Source organism: Aotus nancymaae, unplaced genomic scaffold (genome assembly GCF_030222135.1).
Source record: "Aotus nancymaae isolate 86718 unplaced genomic scaffold, 86718_ANA_hifiasm-v0.15.2.pri h1tg000006l, whole genome shotgun sequence".
In the NCBI taxonomy this organism is placed as follows: Eukaryota; Metazoa; Chordata; class Mammalia; order Primates; family Aotidae; genus Aotus; species Aotus nancymaae.
Genome location: NW_026988417.1, coordinates 24008612 through 24021057, shown reverse-complemented (window position 1 = coordinate 24021057; position 12446 = coordinate 24008612). Strand labels below are relative to the sequence as shown.

Genomic DNA, 12446 nt, shown 5'->3' with positions numbered 1-12446 from the left:
AAAAACAACTGAGCCTGGGAGAGAAGCCTAAAACAAACAAAAAAGTAACCAGGGCCCCGACGCAGTATTGAATTGCTGAATTTTTAATGTGTAATATGAAGATTGCCAAACATTCCCCCAGTGGAGCAGCTCTCAGTGGGGTGGCGGTGGATGGGAAACAGCTCAGGACGCCGGGCAGTTGGCCTGACTTCCGCTGCACCGGCTGGCTGGCCGCGGGAGCGGTGGTGGGTGGGGAGGGGTAGGGGGACTCTAGGTAACCCCCTAGAGGGGCCTCCGAGCGAGCGCCTAGGAGGAATCTGAAGGCGGGAAGAGGGAAGATTGTCAGGTCAGAGGCAGGGATTCAGGGTTTTTAGGGTGAGGGAGGAGGGTCAGAGGTGGGGTCTCAGGGCTTATGGGGTGGGGAAGGAGGGTTAGAGGTGGGGTCTCGGGGCTTATGGGGTGGGGGAGGAGGGTCAGAGGTGGGGTCTCAGGGCTTATGGGGTGGGGGAGGAGGGTCAGAGGTGGGGTCTCAGGGCCTATGGGGTGAGGAAGGAGGGTCAGAGGCGGTACTCAGGGCTTATGAGGTGGGGGAGGAGGGTCCGGATGGAAAGAGGCCTCCGGGAGCCTAGGAGGCTGTCAGCGTGGGCGGGGTATTTCAGTACAAATGGAGGCCCTCGACCCACTGAGTGGGGGGCTCCGAGGGTTGGGCGGTTCTCGGGATGGAAAGGGTGGAGGGTCTCGGCGTACATAGGGGAGACCTGGGTGGGGAGGGCTGCGGGGAGACTTCAGCAAAGACGAAGGTGAGACCTCAGGGTGGTGGGTGCCTGTTGGAGAAACTCAAAGGCAGAGAGGGGGCTCCGGGGGTCCCTGGCCGCCGCCGGATGGGGGCCGCGCTCAGGCGGCCTTGCACTCGCTCTCGCGCCGCCGCTTCTTGCGCTCCGAGTGCTCCTGCGCCTGGCGCGCCCAGGGCTCGGGGCCGCACAAACCCACCACGCAGCAGGCCAGCCGCCGGCCCGCGTTGCCGTTCTCCACGCTGGCCTGGTTGCCGCCGCGGCCCAGGTCGTCCTCGCCAGCGTGGACCACCACGGCCCGGCCCACGATGGAGTGCGGGCCCGCCAGCGAGGCGGCCAGGCCGGCCCGGTACTTCCAGAGGCGGCCGTCGCGCACCGCGAAGTTGCCGAAGTCGCCCGGGTGGCGCGGGTGCGGCACGGCCAGCGGGTTGTAGTGGGGCCCGGTGGACTCGCAGCCCTGGCTCAGGTCCCCGAACTGGTGCACGTGGATGGCGCGGCTGGAGCTGTTCGGCTCGGCCGGGAAGCCCTCCAGGTCGAAGAAGGCCTCGAGCTTGGCGCGGGGCGCGAGCTGCCGGAACAGGACCACGCCGGTGACCCGGGGCTGCGCGGCGTCCAGCGTGGCCGAGGGCTGCACCTGGCAGGTGGCGTGGAGCGTGTTGTCGTCGTCCCGTTGCTGCGTGAGCTTCTGCCACATCTCCGAGACCTTGGCGTGCATGTCTCGGATCTGCTCCGCCAAGTCAAGGCTGGGCTCCGCCAGGTCCTCTCCCATCCTGACGTCCAAGGCACCGGCTGCGAGGAGCAGGCAGGAACACAGCAGCGCCAGCATGGCCGGGTCGGGCACCTGAGGGACGCCCCCGCCGAGGCGGAGACGAAGTGAGGCTTAGTCCCTTGAAACATGAAATCTCAGGGACCCCATCGTTGCAGAGCCAACCCCCCAGTCCCCAAGGGGCTTCCTGACCCAGTTTGTCCAAGGCCTGCAAACGTTTGTCCAAGGCCTGCTGTGGGCCGGGCACTGTGTTAGGTGCTGTGGTTGTAAAAATGGGTGAGACCCACTCTGAAGACACCCACAGGGATCTGAGTCACAAATGATCATGGTGCTTTCCAGTCCCGTCTCCATATCGGGGAGGGGTCTCAGGGAGCATGAGGGGTGTCTCATGCCCTTCCAGACCAGCCCCCTCCCCTCCTCGCCTGGCCTCCTGTCACCCTCTTCCTCCATCCTCCCGCACAGACATCCCCGAGACTTCCGTCCTGCCTTCTTGGGCTTTGCATGTGCTACGCCTTCTCCCTGAAGTGACTTCTCCCTGTTCTCTGCTACACTCAGTAGACTTGGAGCTTCTTGAATACAGAAACTCAGTTTTATTCATCGGTATCCCCAGCACCTAGGCCCACACCTGGCAATAGGAGACATACAGTATGTTATTGTTGCATAAGGAGTTCAGCGAAGGACGGACTTGGCATGCAGTCATTCCAGCACAATCCAATGATTGAGGATGGGGTCTGTGCTGGAGAAGGACAGAGGAGGTAGTACCTAGTACCCATCTCCCTAGGGGCCTCTGGGAGGCTTCTCAGAGGTGGTGACTTTTGAACTGGATTCCACAAGATGGGTAGGAGTTTTCCAGCCAAGTTGGGTAGGAAGGCCATCTCAGCAGGTAGTGCAGTGGGAAGTTTTTAAGAAGAAAAGTGGGTGATGAGGTAGTCTTTTGTTCCTTAAGTCCTACAGGTAAAAGGATGTGGGCTGGACTTTGAGATGAAGAGAAAAGGGGAGGAAGCATGGGAGTAGCCTAGGGAGAGACAGAGAAGTGGAAATAGAGGCAGGGAGACGAGTTAGGGGGCACTGTAGTAACTCAAGCCAGAAATGAAGGCTTTTACCAAAGTGGAGGCAGCGCACGCAGAAAAGGCATGGGTTTAAGAAACATGCTGGGCGGCGCTGGCAGGCAGGAAGGTGAAGGCACAGTGCAGATGACCAAGTTCCCAGCAGGAGAGACTGGTCCCGATAAGAAGGGAGAGAGGATGAGTCCAGCCAGAGTCTCCAGAGGGTGAGATGCCAGAGGATGCCCAGGTGGGGAGACAGGTGGGCAGACAGTTGGAAACTTGGGTCTGGCACTTGGAAGAGGAGAGGAAGCTGCCAGGGGCTCTCAGTGTTGACTGAACATCAGATTCTGGTTTTTAAAAATCAGATGCCCAGGCCCCACCCCAAGAGATTCAGATTCTGTGAGCTTGATTTAAAAAAAGAAAAAGAAGAAAGAAACAAGAAAGAGATAAAGAGATAAAGAGAAAGAGAGACGGGAGGGAGAGAGGGAGGGAGGGAGGGAGGGAGGAAAGAAGGAAGGAAGGAAGGAAGGAAGGAAGGAAGGAAGGAAAAAATTAATTCTGGTGCCATAAAAGATTCTGGGGCCCAGCCAGGAATTATAAAGTCAGGTACAGATTTGAATCCCAATTCCAACCTATACTAACTGTGATTTCATGAGGTTACTGATGCTCTTTTAGCTTCGGGTTCCCTACGTGTAAGATGAGGCCAACCATACCACCGAGGTATGTCCAGAGGGATTGATCCAGAGGGACTGATGCTGCCTCCAAAGAGCCGCTTTGAAGGTCAACTGCATTTCCAATGCCAAACTAGGTGCCATTTAAAAACTTCAAGACTGAGTAGATACGCTTTATATAACCATCTCAGAGAGGCGGTTTAGTGTGGTGATTAAAGGGATGGATTCTAGAACTCACCTCATGAATCCAAAGCCTGACACTACCACTTACTCTAAGTATTAGCTGTTATCATTTTTATTGCTGAATAGCAGAGGAAATGCTGGACTGCAGACTGTAGACTGCCTTCTCCTCTGTGAACTTCAGTTTTCTTATCTGCAAATAGGGGTACTAATACAGACTTTAGACTATAGAGGCTTGCTGCGAGGCTTAAAAGGGACGATTCAAATGGCTAGAACTTATTGAACACAGGTGCCAGACACTGTTAAAAGCACTGTGCATGGGTTAATTCATTGCATCCTCACAAGAACATTATTCAGTAAGTGTTATCCCCATTCTAAAGCATGGGAAACTGAGGCACAGAGAGGCACGTGTCCTGCCCAAGGTGACACGTTCAATGAGGAGCTGACTGCAAGATATGAAAGTGTGTGTCTGCTCAAAGCCCAGGGTTTAGGCACCACACTGCATATCTCTCATCTGGGGCACTTAGCACAGAACCCAGTACAAGGAAAGTTCTCAGTGCATGGCAGCTCTTAGCTATCAGAGAGAAGCTGCTGGTAGAGATTTTAGGACCATTAGCTAAGAGATGCTATGGACACTATGGGAGGAGGAGCTTCCCTAGAAAGGCTCCAAGAAGTATCCAGAAAGAGGGAGAAGCAGAGAAAGCGATGTCCAAGGACTCACCTAAATGGCATGGCCCAATGTGGTACTACCACCCCAAAACCCCAGGGAGTAAGCGGGAAATGGGGCAACTTTCCTACCAGACCTGGACCCGAAGCTCCCCATCATCAAAGATACCTCCTCCTAAGACAGCCCTGCCACTCAGAAAGGCTCTGCTGCTTAGAAAGTTCTTCCCTAAAAGCATAGAGCAAAACCAGATTGTTCTGGGTGTGTCCGTGAGCTTTCTTTTTCAAGAATGCTTGCGTAATAAACATTTTGAGGAGATGAAGAAGAGCCAGGCATGGTGGCTCACGGCTGTAATCCCGCCACTTTGTGAGGCTGAGGCAGGAGGATCACTTGAGTCCAAGAGTTTGAGACCAGCCTGGGTAACATAGGGAGACCCCTGTCTCTACCAAAAAAAAAAAAAAAAAAAATTAGCTGGGTGTGGTGGCATGTGCCTGTAGTTTCAGTTACTTGGGAGGTTGAGGTGGGAGGATCGCTTGAGCCCAGGAGGTGGAGGCTGCAGTGAGCTGTGATTATAATCATGCCACTACATTCCAGCCTGGGTGACAGAATGAGACCATGTCAAAAAATAAATAAATAAGAAGAAGGAGGAGGAGGAGGAGGAAGAAGAGCAGAGAAAATTCTCCCTCAAACCCAGGTAAACTCTGACTTCTTGTTTCTTAAGTTTTTGACACCTCTTCCCCTCGAGACACCTTCATTCTTCTCCCACAGCCTCCTGCTCAGTTTGAGCCCTGGATGACCAAGTGCCTTTTGAAGGCCCTCCTTTGTACATGGATCTGGAGAGGAGGACAGGGTTATCAGAGGAAAGCAGACCAAATAAATGGAGGCACCAAGGCTTTATCTCCTTCCTGGGTTTGGATCTGAAAGAACCTGCCCCTCTTGAGCCTTGGGTGTGTTTCATCACTTGGCTCACTCCTAGAAGGAGCTCTCATTGGGAGCCTGAGCTGACCAGGCCTTCTCTGCTTTCCTACAGAGGAAAGGCTTTTTACAGTACCTGCTGTCTCTCCCGACACCCAAGCCATGCAACATCTAGAGAGGCCCCCTTTCTCGTCCCTCCAGATTCCTTTTTCCCAACACTAAAGTCCTCTTGCACTGGTCTTTGCAGTTCCACAGGAGGAACGGTTTCTTCCTCCGCAGTGCCCTCCTCTCCCCTCACTCCACCTCCCCACCCACCCCGCAGCAGCGCAGCCAGGCCCTGTCCATAAGTGCGTTTCCCTCCCAAGATGATCATCCCATTTGTTCCCAAGAAGAGGTCCGTGGCCCCAACCCAGTTTCAGACTCGATAAGCGCACTCGATAAGCGATAAGAGAACAAAATCAGCCTCAACTTAGCACCCACCTTTCCAGCTCCTCCAAGATAACTTTCTCTCCTGAAAAGAGAGCTGCACCCAGCCGGCCAGGAACGCTGGCTGTCCCCGGAGCCTGGGCTGTTAGCGCCCGGTGCAGGAGGCCAGCCCAAGGGAGTGGTCAGCCTGACGGAGGCGGGTGGTTGGGCTGGTCAAGGGAGGAAAAGCAGGCTGGACTGCCCCTGGTTGTAGAGTCACTTAGCCGCCTCCTCCTCCTCCTCCTCTGTCCCCACCTCCCCTGCCCCTCCCATTTCTGAGTTCCCTGGCCAAGGATTCCTTTCCGTGACTTCACCGGCCTGTAACCAGTGACCTTCAGCACACAGCAGGGGAATAAAAAGGAGAAAGAAAATCGCCTGTTTGGAGAGGTGGACAATGACCTCTTTATTGAGAGGCCCTTTGCTTTTCTCTAAGTCAATAACTTATTGACTTATTTTTGCTGCATGGAAATGAGCACCTTGCAAATGTGTGTGGCCTGTGCTCTGGAGCTGCGCTGTCATACCTGTGAGAGCAGAGCAGCAGGTGGGTCGTGATGACACACTCAGGCTGCAGAGTCCCAGGCTTGTCACTTCCTATCTGTGTACCCCTGCAGCGGCTGCACCACTCCCTGCGCCTCCTTTTCATCACCTTTAAAATGAGGGCGTGATGCTGTCCATCCCGGCAAGAGCATGAAGATGCAATGAAATCATCACTCACCAGTGAGAACACGGTGCCTGGCACTAGCCACACTCATAATCATCGCTGCCTTGGTCGTTACCGTTGTTATGAAAGAGATGAGGGAGTCTTTTAGAAGAATGTGTGGTCTGGGAGAAGTGGAGTGTTTCCCTCCCAATGTCCTTTCTTCTTTGGCTGCTGTGAACTTTCCTCAATCATAGCAGCCCTTTCCAAAAATAGAAGCTCTTCTTTCCCAGAAAAGTCCATGTGGGCAAAACCAGGCAGCCTGCTAGTTGGCCTCCGTCCTCCCGCATTCCTTCAACAAATGTTTATTGGGTGCTCATCCGTTTCAGGCACCATGCTGTGTGCCGGGCGCCCAGAGCTACATGAGTCGCCTTGGGGGTTCATACTCTGGGGATGGAGACAGTTATGTCAATAGATGGAGACAGTTATGTCATTACAGAGTGGGGAGCGTAGCAACGGAGGAATGAAGAGGGCCTCGTGAGGTCCCAAACACTCATTTTGATGGCAGGAAAGCTTGTAAAAAATATCTAAATCTCTGGACCCCACCCCAGGCTGGGTGAATTAGTTACCAGGAAGAGCTTCCTAGATTCATCTTGGAAGAATGCAAACTAATGATCTTTATCCAGGGGCAGGTGTTCTGTGAGATAAGGAGACTTCCCAGAAATCAGAGACTCCAGCCCTACCGCCCTACCGTCCTTCCTTCTGACCCGCTGAGAACTCAGGCACCAGCAGCTCAATCTTGCAGCTCTGCCTTCTGTTGGTGGGCATAGTTGTCCTCGACTAATGAGTTTTCAGAGTTCCAGATGCGACCCACTACCCCACCCCAACCCTGCAACATTCTGGTTGCTTATTGTGAAAGCTTCACCCCATTTTTAAAACATTTATATTTTCATTCAGTTCTTGAAATTATAATTATATACATGCATGGCTACTATTATAAATGGCACTTTCTTCACTTAGCCTAATTTTATTTCTCTTAAGGTCTAAGAAAGCATGTCTCCATTCTAGTATTCTAGGATTGGTGCTAAAGCCGAGATTTACTTCCATTTTGATGGCATTGTAGAGGAAATCTGTCTTTTTCTCAACCTCTACCATTGCAACACTCATTCCGTCTCCCTTTGGTAACAGCATCCCAATTTTCTTCTGAGAAACCACTATACTTTCAGTCCAGCAGGTGGTGTTGACTTCATCTCCTGCTCCAGAGGCAGGATTGTGGCTTAGGTTTGATAAATCATACTATCGTATTGGTTCAGGGATGATCCACCTTCAGAGCCAATGAGATGCAATGCCACTTTCGCTGGGACTGTTGAGAGAGATGCATGCTCTCTTCCTCACTGGACTTAAAACTGGAGAAAAAAGGCTGGAGTTATTGCCACCATCATGCTCCACTAAGGGAGACTCTGTCTGTGGATAAGGCCAATGCAGAAGGCAATGGAATAAAAGTAGAGTGAGAGCTTGGGACAGTGCCACATGCATGTGTAGTCCCAGCTATTAGGAAGGCTGAGGCAGAAAGATTGCTTGAACCCAGGAATTCAATGCTATGGTGTGCTATGATCACTTCTGCGATCAGCCACTGCACTCCAGCCTGGGCAATGTAGGGAGAACCTCCCTCAAAAAACAAAAAATTAGAGTGAAATCTGAGCCCACTGTCAGTGTTTGAGCTTCTGACCTAGCCATATTTGATATTCTATTTTTTTCTCTTTTTTTTGAGACAGAGTCTTGATCTGTTGCCCAGACTGGAGTGCAGTGGCATAATCTTGGCTCACTGTAGCCTCGGCATCCCAGGTTCCAGCAATTCTCCTGCTCCAGCCTCCTGGGTAGCTGGGATTATAGGCATATGACAGCACGCCTGGCTAACTTTTGTAATTTTAGTAGAGAAAGGGTTTCACCATATTGGCCAGGTTGGTCTTAAACTCCTGACCTCAGGGGATCTGCCCACCCCGGCCTCCCGAAGTGCTGGGATTACAGGCATGAACCACCATGCCCAGCCTGACGTTCTGTTTTCATTACATGAGTCGATACATTCTTATTTTGCTTAAGGTGTTTGGGTTGAGTTTTCTGAAGTTGCAACTGAATGGTTTCTGAAGCACTTTCTCATATAGTATCATATTTAATGCTTGCAATAATTTTTGTGGGGTGGATATTAATTTGGCAACTTTGTTTATAAGAAAATAAGGTCCAGTAAGAAAAGGTAATAGACCGCAGGCTGGAGAGCTAGAAAATGGCAAAGTCAAGATTTAACCCTAGGACTTTGATTCCTAAGCTTGGACTCTTAGTCATTATGCTTTACTACCACCTAACCTAATGCAAAGATGAAAGCAAAATTAGAAGCAAGTAAGAGAGGAGTCAGAGGCGTTCACATTTCACAGTGATCTCTGTAACACCAGTGACTGCCATGCAAGCGAGACACTGGACCATTGACCTCTTCTTCTTTTCGTATTTGTTAATGTAGAATACACTGGAAAGTCAGATGAACATTGTCAAGCAGCGGTTTGAGGAAATGCATGGAAAAGCACTCTTCCTACCCACGTGGAAGAGCTCTCTGCTAGAGAACTTTGAACGAGTATACAAGTTGTAAATAGCCTTCTTTTCCTGTGTTCAGAAAACTGATAGAATTAAATTCTGCCAGGAAATAGAGTGGTTACCCTGAGGAGAAAATTTTTGAAAACAAAGTTTCAGGTTAACCTCCCTAGAAAGCCAGGTTTTGTGATTACTGTTTACCCAACCAGATTACTTCAAACGCGCCTGAAAAAACTTACGGTATGTTTTGCCTGTCCGGGGTTCTCCCAGAAGCTCCCATGGGAAGTTAAAGTAAAACCAGGGAACTGCATAGTTCAATCTTGGATCTTCTCATTTTATCTAGACACATCTGGGTAACGGTAAAAAGTGGATCCTCACTGGCAGGGTAGGCAGGAAGAAAAGAAGCATCATTCTTATTATGAATAGAAATAAGATAGCAGACCAGACACGGTGGCTCACATCTGAAATCTCAGCAATTTGGGAGGCTGAGCAGGAAGATTACTTGAGGTAAGATCAGCCTAGGCACCATATGAGACCCCCATCTCTACAAAACATGTTTTAAAATTAACCGGGCATGCTGGCACATGCCTGTGGTCCAAACTCCTCAGGAGGCTGACGTGGGAGGATAGCTGGAGCTTAGGAGGTTGAGGCTGCCGTAAGCTATGATTGTGCTACTGCACTCTAGCCTGGGTGACAGAGCAAGACCTTGTCTCAAATAAAGGAAGGAAAATAATCACATCTAACATTTACTAAGTGCCTCTTCTCTACCAGGGACACGCACCCTTTATGTACACCTCTTCATTTGTATTATTAGTCCTGTCCCTCGGTGAAGAGGAGAGATGGCGTGCTGTTCCGTGCCCCATTCTGGCACATTTGCTTTCACTGTCAACATGTCAACCCTCCCCTTTAAATGCTGGGACAGCGTGTATGAAGGAGAAGGTAATGAAAACCAGTCAGAACCAGTAATTTCTCAACAGGTTACACATGAGGCCACATGAAGAGAATGACCAGTGGTAGAACACAGAAGAAATGCCTTTTCTGATCCAAAGGTGAGTGTGTGTAAAATATTCTCAGGAAAACAACCAGAGTTCAATCCCTTCACACTGCGTTCTTCATGAACTTGGACTCTCCCTCCAGTTCTACTCGCTGTCCCATGGCCATGAGAAAACTTGGGCCAATTCTGTTTTGCCTTAGGGAAACAAGACAGCATGGCTCAGCCACACCCAGGAATGGCAATAATAATAACAATAGAGAGCAGCATCGTAACTTAAAAGCAAATCCAATTTAATGTTTATTTCCTCAAAATAATGTCATGGTACATGGGAAAATAAAGACTTTTCCAGCTTATTTTCGAATTATATTTATTTAATAAACATTCACTGGGCTCAATAACCATATTTGCCCTGACTCTTACTCTCTCCTTCCCAAGAAGCTGAAAAGCCAGACATTTGCTTTCCCAGAATCCCTTTCATCTGGCATTGATCATGTGACCCAGCATATTGCCTATGAGACATAACCAGATATGCCTTTGGGAAAAGCTTTTTCTTTCTGTATAAAAGGCAGAAATGGCTGGTGTTTTCCCCCTTCCTTTTGCCTAAAATGTGGGTGTGATGCCTGGCAATGTGGGTGTAATGCCTGGCAATGTGGTAGCTACTTTGGGTCCATGCAATGACAAGAATGAGAACATAACTCCAACATGCCCAGCATGGCAAAAGGGAAGGATGGAAAGAACGTAGGTCCTCAAAGACCTCACTGAACACCTTAACCAACACCTGCACAGCTCTAATCTTTCTTGTAATAGAAGAAAATTAGCCTCAACACATTCTATTGTTAATGGGTTTCTGTTACTAGTGGCCAAATTTATGCCCAGCTGATGCAATTATGTACCAGACCCTATACTGGGCACCATGACTATGAAGATGTAGAAATCACAGCCTCAATTCAAGGGGCTTGTAGTCTATTTGGAGAGACATACGTGCAAGAGAGCATAGAATCTTCCCAGTGTCATGCTCCTATTTTGTAGGTGGAAACCAAGATCTAAAATGGTTAATTGATTATTCCATTGTCATCCCCATGAGATGAAGAGGAAGCACTTGAAGCCTTTTAGGCTGCTGACCTTCAATCTCACTAGTTCCAAGGCTCCATTGACCACCTCTTTACCTGTCCCCTGCTTACCCTGTCACACATAGACACTGCAATTTCACCATAAGGAAGAAGTACTCTCCCCAGTCTGAAAGCCAGCTTGGCCCAGCTCCTTTCCTCCATGCTCCCAGAATGAACAAACTAATAGAAAAGATGGGCAGAAAATCTCAAAGGAGCTGTCCAAAATGCACAAACATCGTCACATGTAGAGAATCGAATCTGAGGAGGGAGGTAAGACAGACTACCCTTAGAATTTTAGAAAATTGTTAAAAGGACATGTAGAGGGAAGAGATATCCTCTTGTCTCAGATTTTATTTTAGAAAAATAATTAGGAATTCTAAATGCTGACAGGATTCAAAAAGCCTCAGATCCAAGGTCTAGGGAAGAAAATAGGGCAGCAGCCATGTGTCTCACTCAGAAAAGAATCCAGGATAGTTCTGGCCAATCTTAAGGGATGATTTGAAATGAAGTGGGTCATAGCTTCCATCACAGTCCCCAAATCACCATCACCCACCAAGGTCACCTAAAGAGGAGCAGCTACAGGAGAATCAGCATCTGGAAGATTAGAAGATTCTGTGTTGTATCTCTAGTAATAGATTTTGAATTTCACTTCACAGAAATTTGAAGCAATCATATAAAGCAGCCCACCTCCTCATAGTGTGCTGGGCCATGGCCCAGCTGTGCAGACTCCATCTTGCCCTTCTAGAGAATACAGAAGGAATACAGTTGAGTCTTAAGACATCCTCTGCACAGAGGGATGTAATACAGGTTTAGCATCCTTCATCCTAAAAGCTCCAAAATCTAAAATTTTTTGAGCACGAACATGAGATAGTGACACCTTTGCTTTCTGATAGTTCAACGTATACGAACTTTGTTTCATGCACAAAATTATTTTTTAAAATTACCTTCATGCTATATGTATTAGGTGTACATAAAACATAAATAAATTTCACATTTAGACTTGTGTTCCATTCCCAAGATAACTCATCATGTATATGCAAATATCCCCAAATCTGAAAAAATCCAAAATCCGAAACATTTCTGGTCCCAAGCATTTTGGATAAGGGATACTCAACCTGTATGAGCTGTTGGCAGCTTTAGCCTGGGACCACAGCATGAACTTTTAGAATATCTCTCCCAACTTCTGTCCACTTTAGCAGAAGAAACTTATCATACTGGCCATTCTCCCCCAAACTATTACACTAAAGCAGGAATTTCTCTCTCCTTGGCCTATTTCCACCCCAAGCCATTGCAGAAAAGACGGAATCTAACTACTGGCTCAACTACTTGATTTCACTTAGGAAGACAAGTTTTAATAGGTCAGTGACCTCTGATCTATTGGTTGGGCACTAGTGACCAAAACAAAGTTATCTTTTCACTCATGAACATATTCATCATTTAAACACAAGTATAGGTTTTCAACCTCTTTTAAAATGTATTTGTAGAGACAGAATAGCTATTTCTATAAGAAAATGCCTGTGCATACGCTGAAGCTATCATGTCCTTTTTATGTTCTTTCCCTCAAAGCTAGAAAATCTCAAATTTACTACCACAGGAATTAAAAGCTCAGTGCCTCTGGGGGGCCACAGAGGTCACATAATGAGTAAAGT

General features: G+C 48.9%; 1 protein-coding gene across 1 annotated transcript; it reads right to left on the bottom strand.

Moving 5' to 3' along the window:
- Positions 1-232: 232 nt before the first annotated feature.
- SOD3 (superoxide dismutase 3) lies at positions 233-5709 on the bottom strand. Its single transcript, XM_012472454.3, has 2 exons — positions 5493-5709; positions 233-1611 (listed from the first exon to the last, which is right to left on the bottom strand). The coding sequence occupies exon 2, from the start codon at positions 1594-1596 to the stop codon at positions 874-876; it is 723 nt and encodes a 240-aa protein (XP_012327877.2). The 5' UTR covers positions 1597-1611; positions 5493-5709; the 3' UTR covers positions 233-873.
- Between the last annotated feature and the right edge of the window lie 6737 nt (positions 5710-12446).

Bases quoted from the DNA above. Each gene is read 5' to 3' on its own strand.
- SOD3 (XM_012472454.3), bottom strand. From the start codon at position 1,596: ATGCTGGCGCTGCTGTGTTCCTGCCTGCTCCTCGCAGCCGGTGCCTTG.